At 52.2% G+C, this 12,256-nt stretch overlaps 1 protein-coding gene across 11 annotated transcripts in view; it reads left to right on the forward strand.

Moving 5' to 3' along the window:
• The window catches only part of PRKCE (protein kinase C epsilon), a 490,916-nt gene that overhangs the window by 306,582 nt on the left and 172,078 nt on the right, over positions 1-12,256 (forward strand). For all 11 annotated transcript variants that reach the window (XM_077749323.1, XM_077749327.1, XM_077749329.1 and 8 more), the window contains 3 exons: positions 1,915-1,949; positions 3,173-3,258; positions 7,246-7,375. In XM_077749323.1, coding sequence (XP_077605449.1) covers positions 1,915-1,949; positions 3,173-3,258; positions 7,246-7,375 — 251 coding nt within the window. The remainder of the gene's footprint in view (positions 1-1,914; positions 1,950-3,172; positions 3,259-7,245; positions 7,376-12,256) is intronic.

The raw sequence follows: 12,256 nt of genomic DNA on the forward strand, positions 1-12,256 counted from the left end.
GAGTGTTTAGTGCTTGGGCGGGCGGTGGAGGAGGGGGGTAAACGGAAACAACAAACCGTGGTTCCTGGTGACTTTACACTTAGCGTCATATCACATAGCACATTTAAGGAGTTGAGAGTTTATAACCAGTAATGGAATCTTGTGATGTATTTTTTTTTAAAGCATCCTTACCTTTCAGAGGCACAAACTTAATTACTTACCAATGATATGATGTCTGGGATTTGTTTAAAAATGATCTGGAAGGAGAGGAAAGGGGCCAGGGGTAGAGACGGCATAATACCAGCCACGTGTTGGTCATTGTTGGGGCTGGGTGATAGGTCTGCTATGTTTATCTCTTTATTTTTGCATATGTCTGAGTTTTTCCACTATAAAGCTTGAAAAATACTTGGTTGCCAATGCCTGAAACTCAAAGCAGTTCTTAGTAACTGTTGTAGCAGTGGTGCTACTAGGATGGCCAGATTTCCGAGGAGTGAGAGAACAGCGTTGGCTGGAGCACTCAGGGATGGCTTCCCGGAGGAGGCGGCATTTCTTTTCTCGTGATTTGGTAGGCAGAGACAGATAGGTTGTAGGCCTTTCGGGAGGAGGTGGAGAAGGAAAAGGAGCATCGGCTTGGGTATTGGAGGGGGGATTTTAATGGATACCTCCCATGTGCCAGGCTCGCTCTTAGGCACTGAAAATGTCTCAGTAAATCTTCCCAGTGTCCTACGAGCTTTGCATTATTAAACCCATTTCCTTAACAGTACTGAGGCTCAGAAATGAAAACAAGACTAGTCTGGCGTCCCCCAGGTAGGAAGTGCCAGAGGCCTGACTGTAAGCTTCTCCTGACATCCCACCAGCCTTTCTGGCAACCTCTCTGAGCTCTTGAAGTTTGCCACCACACTTGGATCCTGGGTGGGGGAGAACGAGCGAGCGCAGTCTGCAGCATGGACCGTGCCAGGGGACTTTTGAATGGGACTCTGAAGACCCCCTGGATTCACAAGGGGTCCAGGAGTGGCTTGTCTTGCCCTTGTGGTTTCCCAGGACTAGGCACCGAGGTTAGCATGGACATCTGAGGCGGTGCAGCTCGGAGCAAACCAGACCCAATGCAAGCAGAAATAACACCCCACTCCCACCCACAGATGCATTTGGCCCCCAGGGCCGCTTCTGCCCTCTGACCTCCATCTTCTGTATTTCGGTCATGAGTTGTGTGTTTGGAGGGAGTAGGCGGTGAGAGCTGAGATGTATGGATTCAGGTTGCCTCTGGGCCCACGGCGAGCACCACTGAATTCCAGGCTCCCTGAGGCACGGCCCCTGGGTGATGTCTGGCTCCTGCTGGGCTGGGAATTACAGATTGCTCCCTGGCCAGTTGGCGGTTCACTAAGGACAGGGCCCGGGCCAGGTTGGTTGGATTGTTCTGTGTCATGCTGACCCTAACCCTGCCGCAGGGGACCCTACGCCTGCCATGGAAGGAGCCTCTAACATTAGCCTTCATCGCACAGTACACTGAATCCCTAGTCCTGACCACAGACTGACCTGGAGCTCTTGACTGCTTCTGGAATGCCCAGGGGATGTGCCTAGAGGCAGCAGCCCACCTACATGATGACCCACCGGGAATGGCACATTTGACTAGTCAAGGCCTACCTTGAGCAGGCAGAGTCTTCGTGGCTTTCCAGAACACAAGTGGCCCCACTGGAATGGCTGTTTGTCTAGGAAGCCAAGGCCTGACACTGACCAAACTCTGTCCCCATTCCAAACACTGGGTCTACCCTCTGTTGCCTATTTTAGGCACCCTGCAGCTGGGAGTGAAATCACTAGCTGGACCCCCCCCCCGCCCCCCACGTACTCGGTGCATTGTGGGCGGTGGCCGGAATGGGGCGGCTTTGTGTGCTTTTTGACCTCCTAAATTGTATTAAAAGGTTGTATTCTTCTTTTCAGGGGTGTCATAGGAAAGCAAGGATACCAGTGTCAAGGTAAGAGGCGTTGTAGGAACTAAATCCTTGGGGGCCCACAGATCTATCGGGGTCAGTGGCAGGGGAAGCTTTTGCTGGCTCTGACGACATTTGAAGGCTCCATACAGTTTGCATGCTTATGCTCCCTCTCCAAGAAGCAAGGCCCTGCCTTTCTGTGCCCCCGCCTGGCCCTGGTCCTGCATTCGCATATGGGAGCAGAGTACCTGGGGGCGCCCCCCGTCTCCAGGTGTCCCAGGGGTCTTAGCATCTTCCCTGGTGACACAACAATTCAAGGCCCTCTGGAGGCCCCACTCTGCACGGAGCCAGGCTCCGTGTGTTCTGTCCGCTCCCTCCCTCTCTCTCTCCCTGGAGAAGTTCCCTCACCTCCTGACACCCCATGGCCCACACTGCTTCTCTTTTTTTCAGTCTCTACTGTGGATTCATGAGCTGTTAAGCATTTAAGACTCACTTGAAGTTACTGCAGATTGTTTATTTCCGGTTCTTTGACAAAATCGCAAGGTGGAGTCGTCCAGGGTTGGAGGGTGGCTACGCGCTGTGGTCGTGACAAGGATCCCTCTTGGTTAGAGCTCACCCGGCCACTGGTTAAGTGGGGTCTCACCCCTGGGGGACTTGGATAGGTGTTCTTGGACATTCCCGTGTCCTTGGGGTGTCACGTACACAAGCAGTCACTTTCCTCTTTGACCACCCTGCCCCCTGACGCTGACGACAGAGCTGTAGGCTGCTATGAAATGAAACAAAAATGCTCGGCACGTAAGGACATAACCAGGTCGAAAAGCTGAAAAACCTCTGGTGCCACAGGACATCCATCCCCTGCCACTGTGTTCCTCATCACAGCTGCCAGCGCTGACGGTCCAGAGTAGAGCACGGGGCCACTGCAGTGCCTTTAATAGACCTGCTTCGCGGAAGGGAAACTGTTCCCCGACCTTGGCATAAAGAAGCAGGGACATTGATCGGTACTTCTGGAACTAGAGAAAAGTGCTGACGCCTCTGGGTGTGAGCGGTGCACTCTTCTCCAGAGCATTTAGGAAACCCTAATGGCTCTGATGGCAAAGTGCTTTGAAATGACTGCACACTGCACAGAAGGCTTCCAGCCAGGGTGTTCCTTTAAGACTTGGTGGCAGAAGGGGCGTGGCTCCCCTCAGCCCTCTACTGAGACCTGAATCTCCCCACTTGTCGCTCAGCCTTCCCTTTTTTTTTTTTTTTTTTTTTTTTGCTGTTTGCAGTTTGCACTTGCGTCGTCCACAAGCGATGCCATGAGCTCATAATTACGAAGTGTGCTGGACTAAAGAAACAGGAAACTCCTGACGAGGTAAATATTTCTAACATTGAAATTCTGGGCTTTCTTCACTGCCACTCCCACCCTCCCCTGCCTCCTCCGGGCTTCCTAAGAAAATCCTTATCTCTCTGAGATCTCCTTGCTTTCTTCGTTGTGTTCGATCAAAATTAAAGGAGTTGTCCGCAGCCTTCTAGCGCGAGGCACCCTCCACAGAATGAGCGTGGCTCAGAATCAGGTTCACATCTCATGCGAAGAGCCGTGTGACCCCAGAGCTAAAGCCTGTGAGGAAAATGTGAATTGGTTTGTCATTATCTCATAAGAACAGAAAAGTAGCTGGCATGTCAGTAGCTCCACGCCGCTCATAAACGGTGAGAGACATCATGCACAAGCGAGAACCTTTCTTTATGAGGCGATGGGGGAATGGAATGGAAGCACCAAACCCAAGAAACACTTAGGAGGTGGAATAGCCACAGTAATAATAAGAGGCAACATTCATTGGGTACTTACCATGCCCTGATTTCAGTACTTCATCATATATTATTCAATCTCACGACAATCTTAATGACATCAACATACTTACCCATCTTCATTTTGCAACAGAGAGAGGAGAGGCACAGTGGGGTCAAATTAACCTGCCCCAGATCACCCAGCTGCTATGTGAAAGAGCCCCGTTCAAACCCAGGTAGTCTGTTCTATTAGAGTCTGAGACCTTGACCACCAGACTTCATTGTCTCTTATCCTTACGAACGAGTATTGTATTGCTTATTAGGGAAGTCGCTAGGGGTAAGGAAGCAAGACGATTCAACAGTGAAGGTAGAGTCTTCCTAACAGCATTTGGGAGAAGAGTGTGACTGAGAGTTTGGATGTTCCCTGTGTTCATAACAGTTGATTTCAAAGGCATGTTTTGTATTCTCGGTGAAATAAATACAGTATAATCACAGGCCATTAGAATTGGGAATCAGAGAGGCCCTAGGTGGGCTCATAATCAGGTGGATTAATAACGTGTCTTCTGAAAGGAATAACTCCATGACTTCTGCTGCTTAAAAATAATTCGACCAAACGGCATCCTCGCATCTGAAATATCTCCTATCTTTTATCTCCTTTTGCTTTCATGCGGTCTCCAGAAAGCAGCAAGGGACAAAGCTTGGATGGAACCTTCTATGTCCCTGAAGGGCAGGCAGCCCAGGGCGCCAGGGTTTTTTCCAGGGGCTCTACTGTCATGGCGGAAACTACAGGTCGTCACTACCTGGGGCCTCCTGGCTTCTGCGCCAGGATCATAACCCAAGTACATTGTCAGTTGCTTTTCTAGTAAATGAGAGACAGATGGCTGACAGATGTTCCCTCCTCTGGACAGTCCCGGAGCACTTCTGGTTTGCCAGCTCTCATACCATGCCCCCCAGAAACCAGGCGAGGGGCACACAGCTCCCGCCCCCCAGAACCATCAGCTGCCAGTCCCTCTATATTTCTACAGCTTTTTCATGTCTCCTTGGAGGGAAGAGTCCCAAGTGAGCCCATGCCATGCGGGCTAGAGGGTAGAGATTTGAAATACCCACAGCAGCTTAGTCTGTGACCGAGTTCTTCCGTCTCTCCTGGCATATTGGCAGTGAATCCAAGTCATCGGTGGGGTGTGTTCCCACGCCCCGCATGTCTCCCGAGGAGATAAATTGCCAAGGATTGAGGCCGGTGGCTGTGGGTTTCTCAGCCTTGTGGAGTTACTGCCCAACCCGGCGCTCCCAGGGCCAGTCCCCTTTAGCACTGGTGTTCCCCAGCACACCCGGGCGACGGACGCGCCCTCTGCCCGATACAGCACCGCTGGGGAGAGCGTCCTTTGAGCTCATTTTTTTTTCTGTAACTGCCTGCATGTGCGTACACACATGCACACGTAGCTTTATACACCAAGCGTCTAGTGTCTTCCTATTTTCCGCTGCTTTGGCACTTGGGCACCGTGAGCACCCAGCTGATGTTGTCTCCCTGCTCGGCATCTGTGGGCTAGCCCTCCCGACACACCTCTCGCGCACTTCCGAGCGTGGAGACCCAGGAAGGCTCCCCGTTGTGTGACCTTCCTTCCTTCATTTTTTAACCTTCCAGGGTTGTCTTTCCGCTCTGTTCTTCTTCCCCATGACCTCTGTGTTGAGTGGTGTGTGCCCGTGTGAACCTTCACGCATGCGCTCTTGTGCCTGTTTCGCAGCCTCTCTGATTCTGGGGCTCTTGCCTGTGCCCCACCAACCTCCCCCCGTTCTCCAACCCCTTAGGGTCCTTCGTGGTCCCAGCTGAGGGTCACACAGCTCTCCCCACCCCTCACTGAACGAACATCCTAGTTCCTGGATACTTGCCCATCTTTTTCACCTTTGTCTGTCACCCATGTCCCCATGAGGCTCATCCTGGGACCCATGACCCTGTTCTCCACGTACGTCCACCACATCTTCAGCATTTGTAGGAAAAGGGTGGGTACAGCAGTCTACATCCTTCAGGGTGAGCAGGCACACGTGGAGGTGAGGTGCCTATATTCGCTCACACGTACACCTAAGCTATGAGTCTAAGGAGGGATGGGCGCTATTGTTTTCAGTAAATCAGGGGATCTTGTACTGGGCCATGACCCTCATTGATAGCCCATGCATCTCAAGCTGGGGTCAGTAAAATTCTGGCCCAGTGGAAGGATCGGCCTCTCTGTGGCTTGTTGTGAAAGCAAGTGACCCTGAGGGCATGTGTGCATGTGACAGGCACGCCTCCACATTTGTGTTCAAGTGTGCATCCTCCCTTTTGTCATGTATGTGTCTGGCTTTATCCCCACCTTCCATGCCTCCCAGCCCAGGGGTCTTTCATTCACCAGTGTGCAGCAAGCCAAGGACAGACAGCTTCTTTCCTGCCTGCTTGGTACTCCCTGATTCCCAGAGTGGCAAGAGTGACTTCTCCCAGCCTACGAGGTCTCAGGTGATGGTCCCTGCCCATTTTGAAGAGGACCTGGTTCACGTGGCTGCTCCACTAGGGACATAGGTAGAGAGTGGCTCCACAGAGGGGCACAGGAGACTCAGAAAGGTAGACCATGCTGATGACCCCTCACTGCTGTGCTTCTCATCCGCCCCACAGCCCTGAGACATTAGGTGGAATGGGGTGCCACCTTTATCTGCCAGGTAGGGAGTCTGTGGCCCCACGAAGGCAGGAAATTTGTCCGTGACCTCCTAGCTGGTTGGTGGCAGACCCAGGCCTGCGGATCAGGCTCCCTGGACTCCTCCTCCCTGACCTTCCCCATTCATCTTGCCACCTTGTCTTTACTCCTTTCCAGTAACTTGTCAGTAGCAGCAGAGTAGTTAAAAGGCCTGGGCTCTGAATCCACACTTGTGGGCATCAAATCCTGGCCCTGCCACTCATCAGCTTGCAGGCATGTTTCTTGTTCCCACTGTGCCTTAACTTCCCCATCTATAAACTCAGGCTCATGATGGTATTTAGCCCGTGGGGTGCTGACAAGGCTTCACGGTGATTGGTAGCGCCTGGCCTGTGACCGGCACTGATTGCTTAGTGCCCGCAGTGGTCACCACTTCTGCACCACAAGGATTGTCCCAACCGATGGCTGACAGTTTCCACAGCTGTGCTGGGTTTTCAGGGTGTTTGTAGAATCTGCCCGCCATCGAGCTGCCCAAAGACGGTACAGGTGCAGCCCTCATGCCCCAAGCACCATTGAAAAGCACACACGACATCTCCTTAACCACCAAAACGTGAGGTAGAAAGTGGGTGATACGCGCTGTGAGAGTTTGAAGCCTGCTGTGCTGGAGGGACTACACAGGGGACAGGCCTGACTTCCCAGGGTCAAACGGAGACGTGGAGAATGAATTACGGGCATCAAGAGCTGAGGCCAGGGAGGTTCTCTACTTTGTTTGTCAGGGTGGCTTCCAGAACCCTGCTTGGACCTGTCCCGCTCAGCGGCCATGCCTTCGGGGACAGCAGGTCTGTAGGAGCTCCAGCACAAAGCACTCTGTGTGTGAACGACCTTGGCAGTGACCCTGTGTTTTGCCGTCCCTGCAGGTGGGGTCCCAGCGGTTCAGCGTCAACATGCCCCACAAGTTCGGTATCCACAACTACAAGGTCCCCACCTTCTGCGACCATTGCGGGTCCTTGCTCTGGGGCCTCCTACGGCAGGGTTTGCAGTGCAAAGGTAAGGTGCTCCGTGCCCTGTCCTCACCCTTCGTATCCACGTGTCCCCTTGGTCTCCTTCTTTCTTGAAAAAATCCCTTTTCCCAGAGCCTCCTGAGTAAGTTCCAGGTCTGGCCGGAGGACTGAGCACAAGCCCTTGTTCAGCTCTCGGTAGTTACTCGTGAAATTTGTTAAACAATCCTATGCATATGGCGGCCAAGGAAACTCCATAGAGGGGATGTGGAGGGGGAGGTGTGCTTCTTCCATCTTTAAGACCGGGGAGCAAGGCGGGGCAACAAAATGAGTCCATAAAAGGGTAGATATAATTTAAGGAACAGATACGTTGGAGTAGAAGAGAAGAAATAGTTGTGGAGTGAGGAAGAAGTAATAGATACCTTGTCCCGATCCATGGTTCTGCGTTTACTCTTGGGAGGAGCCATGTTAGGACACTGTCAACTAAGACATCTTATTGATCCTTAATAGGTCTGTTCCATAGGTGATATTATTCCCATGAACCTGAGGCTCGGAGACCAAGTAACTTTTCATGTCACACCACTTATTACCAAAAATAAGGTTCAAACTTTGGCTCTTGAGTCTCAAGTTCCTTCTTCTGTTTCCTGTTGTCCTGCTCACGAATTGTCTTCTGTTCAGATGAGATGGGAAACAATATGTAATAATGTGGGGTGGGGGGAACATGCTCCAGGGACCTGGATGGGGTGCTTCGTTTCATGGGCCGGTCCAGCTGGCACGCGGCATTGGACATCCGTGAAGTATTGGGATTTGTACTGAATATATTGTTAATAAATTCCCCCTGTGGAAAAATTCAAGGTAAAGGGTAGAAAGGAAACCGGAGGCCATGAACAAACAGGTCATTGAAGGGACCCCAGTGAGAAGTTATGAGTATTGGAAGGCAAGTTTATAGGTGTAGAGGGAATGAAGAGAAGGAGAGTAACTTAAGAGATATTGAGGAGTGATTTATTGGTTGTGTGACCAAATCCAACTGGGAGGGCAGTGACACCATTCACTGACTGGAAATATGAGAGGAACTCAGGTTTGAGGCAAAGATGGTGGAGTTGAGTTGAGGACGTGTTATCTTTGAGGAGCCTGTGTGAAACCTACCAGAGCTAACTGTTTGGGCGTTCCCATTGAAATTGGGGGGAAGTTCTATGGAGAGCATCCAGACTTGGGATTTGTTAGTGTAGTAGTTAAAGGTGCAGTAGGTAGTACTTAAAGCTGTAAAGTCAATGTCATCCCCGGAAGAACCTGAGTGTCCCGAGAGAAGGTAACACGCTGAGGTTTGGGGGAGGAACGTAACCAGCATTCAGGGATGAGCCTGCAAAGGCAGTGGTGGGACTTCAGAGGTAGGAGCAAAGGTCTTGAGGAAAGGCATCCCGGAAGACAAAAGAGGTAGAGAGTATTTAAAAATGTTCAAAGGAAGTGGTAAGTCATGCCAGATGTTCCCCAGAGTTCATTCGAGGGAAGAAGTAGAACATGGAGTTGGATTTAACTCTTAGGAGGTCCAGTGACCCGGACAGGAGCTATCTTGGTGGGATGGAAGGCCAAGTGCGGAGGCTGAAGGTGATGTAAAGAATGGTTTAGATAATGAGGGAAAAGTCCGTGAAAACAGGAGAGATTAGTGAGCCGGGAGGGAGAGGCATGGGCCTTGAGGAGAAACATGGCCACCCCTCCTCCCAGATGGATGGGAAACCTCGGGGCCAGGCATAGGTGCAGGTGTGTCTCCTGTGTCCGGGGTAGGAGGTGAGGGCACAAGATGACCCTTTAAGTTCTGACTCCTTTGAGGGCATCGCATGAGAGCCCCCTTGTCTTCTGAACCAGGAGATCCCCCTTTCGAAGTTGAGGTAAGAAGTGGGTGTGGAGGGCATGAGGGGGTGGTGCAGTTTGGAAGCAGCAGTGCTGGGGACCGAGGGCACCCTGACTGGGGACAGGAGGAAGTGTTGGCTGTCCACACATCTGTCCTGGGTGGGCTTGCCCAGACTTTCAGACGGGCATTCCCACATAAAACCCTGACACATAGAAGCGGGGCCTGCCCGACATCCTTCTTGACAGTTAGTGACATGAAAACAGTGGAAGAGGAGGAAGTAAGTGGAGCAGGGCCCTCAAGTGTCATTAGCAGAGGAGTGATGCTCTTGGGGATGGTTGAGTGGGGTTGCCGGGAAGCGCAGAGCCTGCTTTGGATGCCCCTCTGATAAGGCCAGGCCTGCGTTTCTGTAAATATATTAATGATTGATCGATCTGGGGAATCTAAATGAAGATACTTTCATCTCATAAATATCGCTTTAAGAAAGCAGCCCAGGCACCCAGATGTCACTGCCAGGGCTGTGGGGTCCTTGGATGACCCTAGAAGAAGGCAGGACCCAGGGACGTGTATTGAGCTGTTTCAGCAGGAAACACTCTCATGCCGGCTCCAGCGAAGGGAGGGGACAATGAGGCTACCTTCAGCAAGGATACCTGTTCCCAGGAGCCCAGAGCAGCAGGTAGGAGGCAGGCCACATGGACTTTAAGGCCAAGGCTGTCAGAATATAGGGTCCCCAGTACACGTTCACGGATTTCCCCTCTCCCGTTCCCGTTACCGTGATGTGCTCACTCCCTACATTTGTTACAATTGCTGAGCCTACATTGACACAGTAGGACCCTGGGGACCCAGCATCCCTAGTTTACATTAGGATTCGCTCTTAGAGTTGGACATTCTGTGGGTCTTGACAAATGCATGATGACCTCAATCCAGCCTCGCAGTCTCTCCAGAATGCGTTCCTTGCCCCAGATCTCCTGTGGCTACTTCTCCCTTTCGATCCTTTCTCAGCCTACAGTCTTTTTGCTCCTGCGGGCCCCTTCCCCTGTGGAGAGGGTGGTGGGCCGAGGAGTCCAGCAGGAGCCAGGGCAGGGGTCCCTCTTGCTTGGGCCTGAGGCTGGTTCTGCTGCTATGCTTGCTAAGAAAAAGACACCAGGAACTAGACACGTGCCCAGGGGCCTAGAGCGTGTTCCTGTGGAGCCAGCGCTGACCCCGCCTGACTCTGATCTGGGCTCCACACCCTCTCCTGCTCTGGAAGCCTCCATCAGGTTCCCACCTTCGCTGGATCGCGCCAAGTTGGTCCCCGGACTGGGATCCTGGTCCCCTGGCCCACGCCTTCAGCTTTCTTGTCCCGTTCCTGGGAATAGGGCCACATATTTTCAGTGAAACCATTTTCTTGAGAGCTTGGGTCTACAGGGAAGGATCCACGAGGCTGTCTTGGCCAGTCTCCCTTCAGCCTACAATTGTCTGAGCCACATGGGCTCATGGGTTGTGTGTGTATTCCCCTGAAGCCCGTCCCTCAGCCAGGTAGAGGGAACGTAATCACCCTGTTTTACTGGTGGGGGATGAGGGAGACCTGGAGTGCACAATGGGGATACAGTCAGGGACCCACGGGGACCCACCTCTGTCCTCTGGGCTGCCACCTCCCTGCCCATGGCCCAGAGGCACCGGACCCTGAGGAGGATACTCTCGGACACTTGTTGGATAACTGAGCTCCTTAGTCAAGGGTAGAAAAACACCGGCGCTAAGCACGCAGACGAAATAGTTCATCCCTGTCTTTTTTTCCCTTAGGATTCTAGTGGCTGTAGAGTCTGAGTCTCTCTCCAGACTCATTCAGCCTGAGAGCTCCCCAACCACTGTTAGACTGGAAACTGGCTTCAGCCATTTAGAGGCCAGCATCACTGAGCCCCTGAGGCATGTGAATCCTTGTCGTTCTTCACTTAATTTTAACGACTCTGCTTCCCAGTGCGACCTCACCTGCACCATGAACCTCTCCGGCCCCTTTTGCGCCTGTGTGTTATTTTTCCACTGACACGTGGAGTCAGTCCCCCTGGAGGGAAAGGCACCCAATACCTTATGATTTTTCTTTTCGTCTCTAAAGAAGACATGCATTCTCACCTTCCGGGGAGCCTGCCTTCCATTTCTCTTCCGCCCACACTCCCACGCTCCCACCCTCCAGCGCGGCTGCCCTCCATCAGGCATGGAGGGGGAAGGCAGCAGAAAGCCAGATCTCCCTACACCCCTCACAGCATGCCCTGCAGCACCCTGGTGTGTTCTCGTCTCTGCGTGAGATGGGCCCCCTGCACCTGCCTGTCCTCTCTGATTGCAGCTCTGTCCCCAGGCAGGGGTGAAGGTGCCCTGGGGGAAGGTCTGGCCGGGAGGTTCCCAAAGAACCCTCCTCCTGGCTCCTTGCCTTTCTCTGAGATCCCATCCGAATAACCTCCCTGGTTTGAGGCTGCCTTCGTGGGCCAAGGAGCCAGAGTATGACTTCCTCTCCAAGAAGTGATGAAGAATGGGTCATTTTGTTGGGGGACAAATGACCTAGGGGAGTCGTGGCCCTTCGAGATCACAGGGTCAGTGTCTGGGAGGCTGTTCGGGTCCCGGTGCTATTATCGCCTGGCTGGGCAGTTGGAGGAGTCTGGGCTGGCTTCTCATCTCAGCTGCCCTCCTGCCTGCTGGGAACTCTGATGAAAATGGTGGCCTGAACCGTCTTCGCCGCGTACTTTGGGGAGTGGCAGTGGGGAGCCAGAAAGACCAGGGGAAGGAAGAAGATCCTTCCTTCCTTCCCCTCCTTCCTCCTTCCTTTTTTTTTTTTCTTTAAGTGTTTTGGCCGTTTGAAAAACACTAAACGGACACAACAATGATTTTTAGTCTTATCATTTCCAAGTGTCAGTCCTTTATTCTTTTCCTAACAACTCGGCTCCTTGTCATAACTTCAAGGTTTGTTTGTTTTTTGAGAACGAAACAAAAAACAAGCACAAGTAATCTGTAAGTAATCCTCTAAAAGATTCCAGTAAGGCTTAAGACTTCTATAAAAGACATTAAAAGCCTGTAATGGTCTCTTTCTGCTTTCATCCCTAGACTTAACTGCTG

This window comes from Crocuta crocuta, unplaced genomic scaffold, assembly GCF_008692635.1.
Source record: "Crocuta crocuta isolate KB4526 unplaced genomic scaffold, BGI_CrCroc_1.0 scaffold118, whole genome shotgun sequence".
Classification (NCBI taxonomy): Eukaryota; Metazoa; Chordata; class Mammalia; order Carnivora; family Hyaenidae; genus Crocuta; species Crocuta crocuta.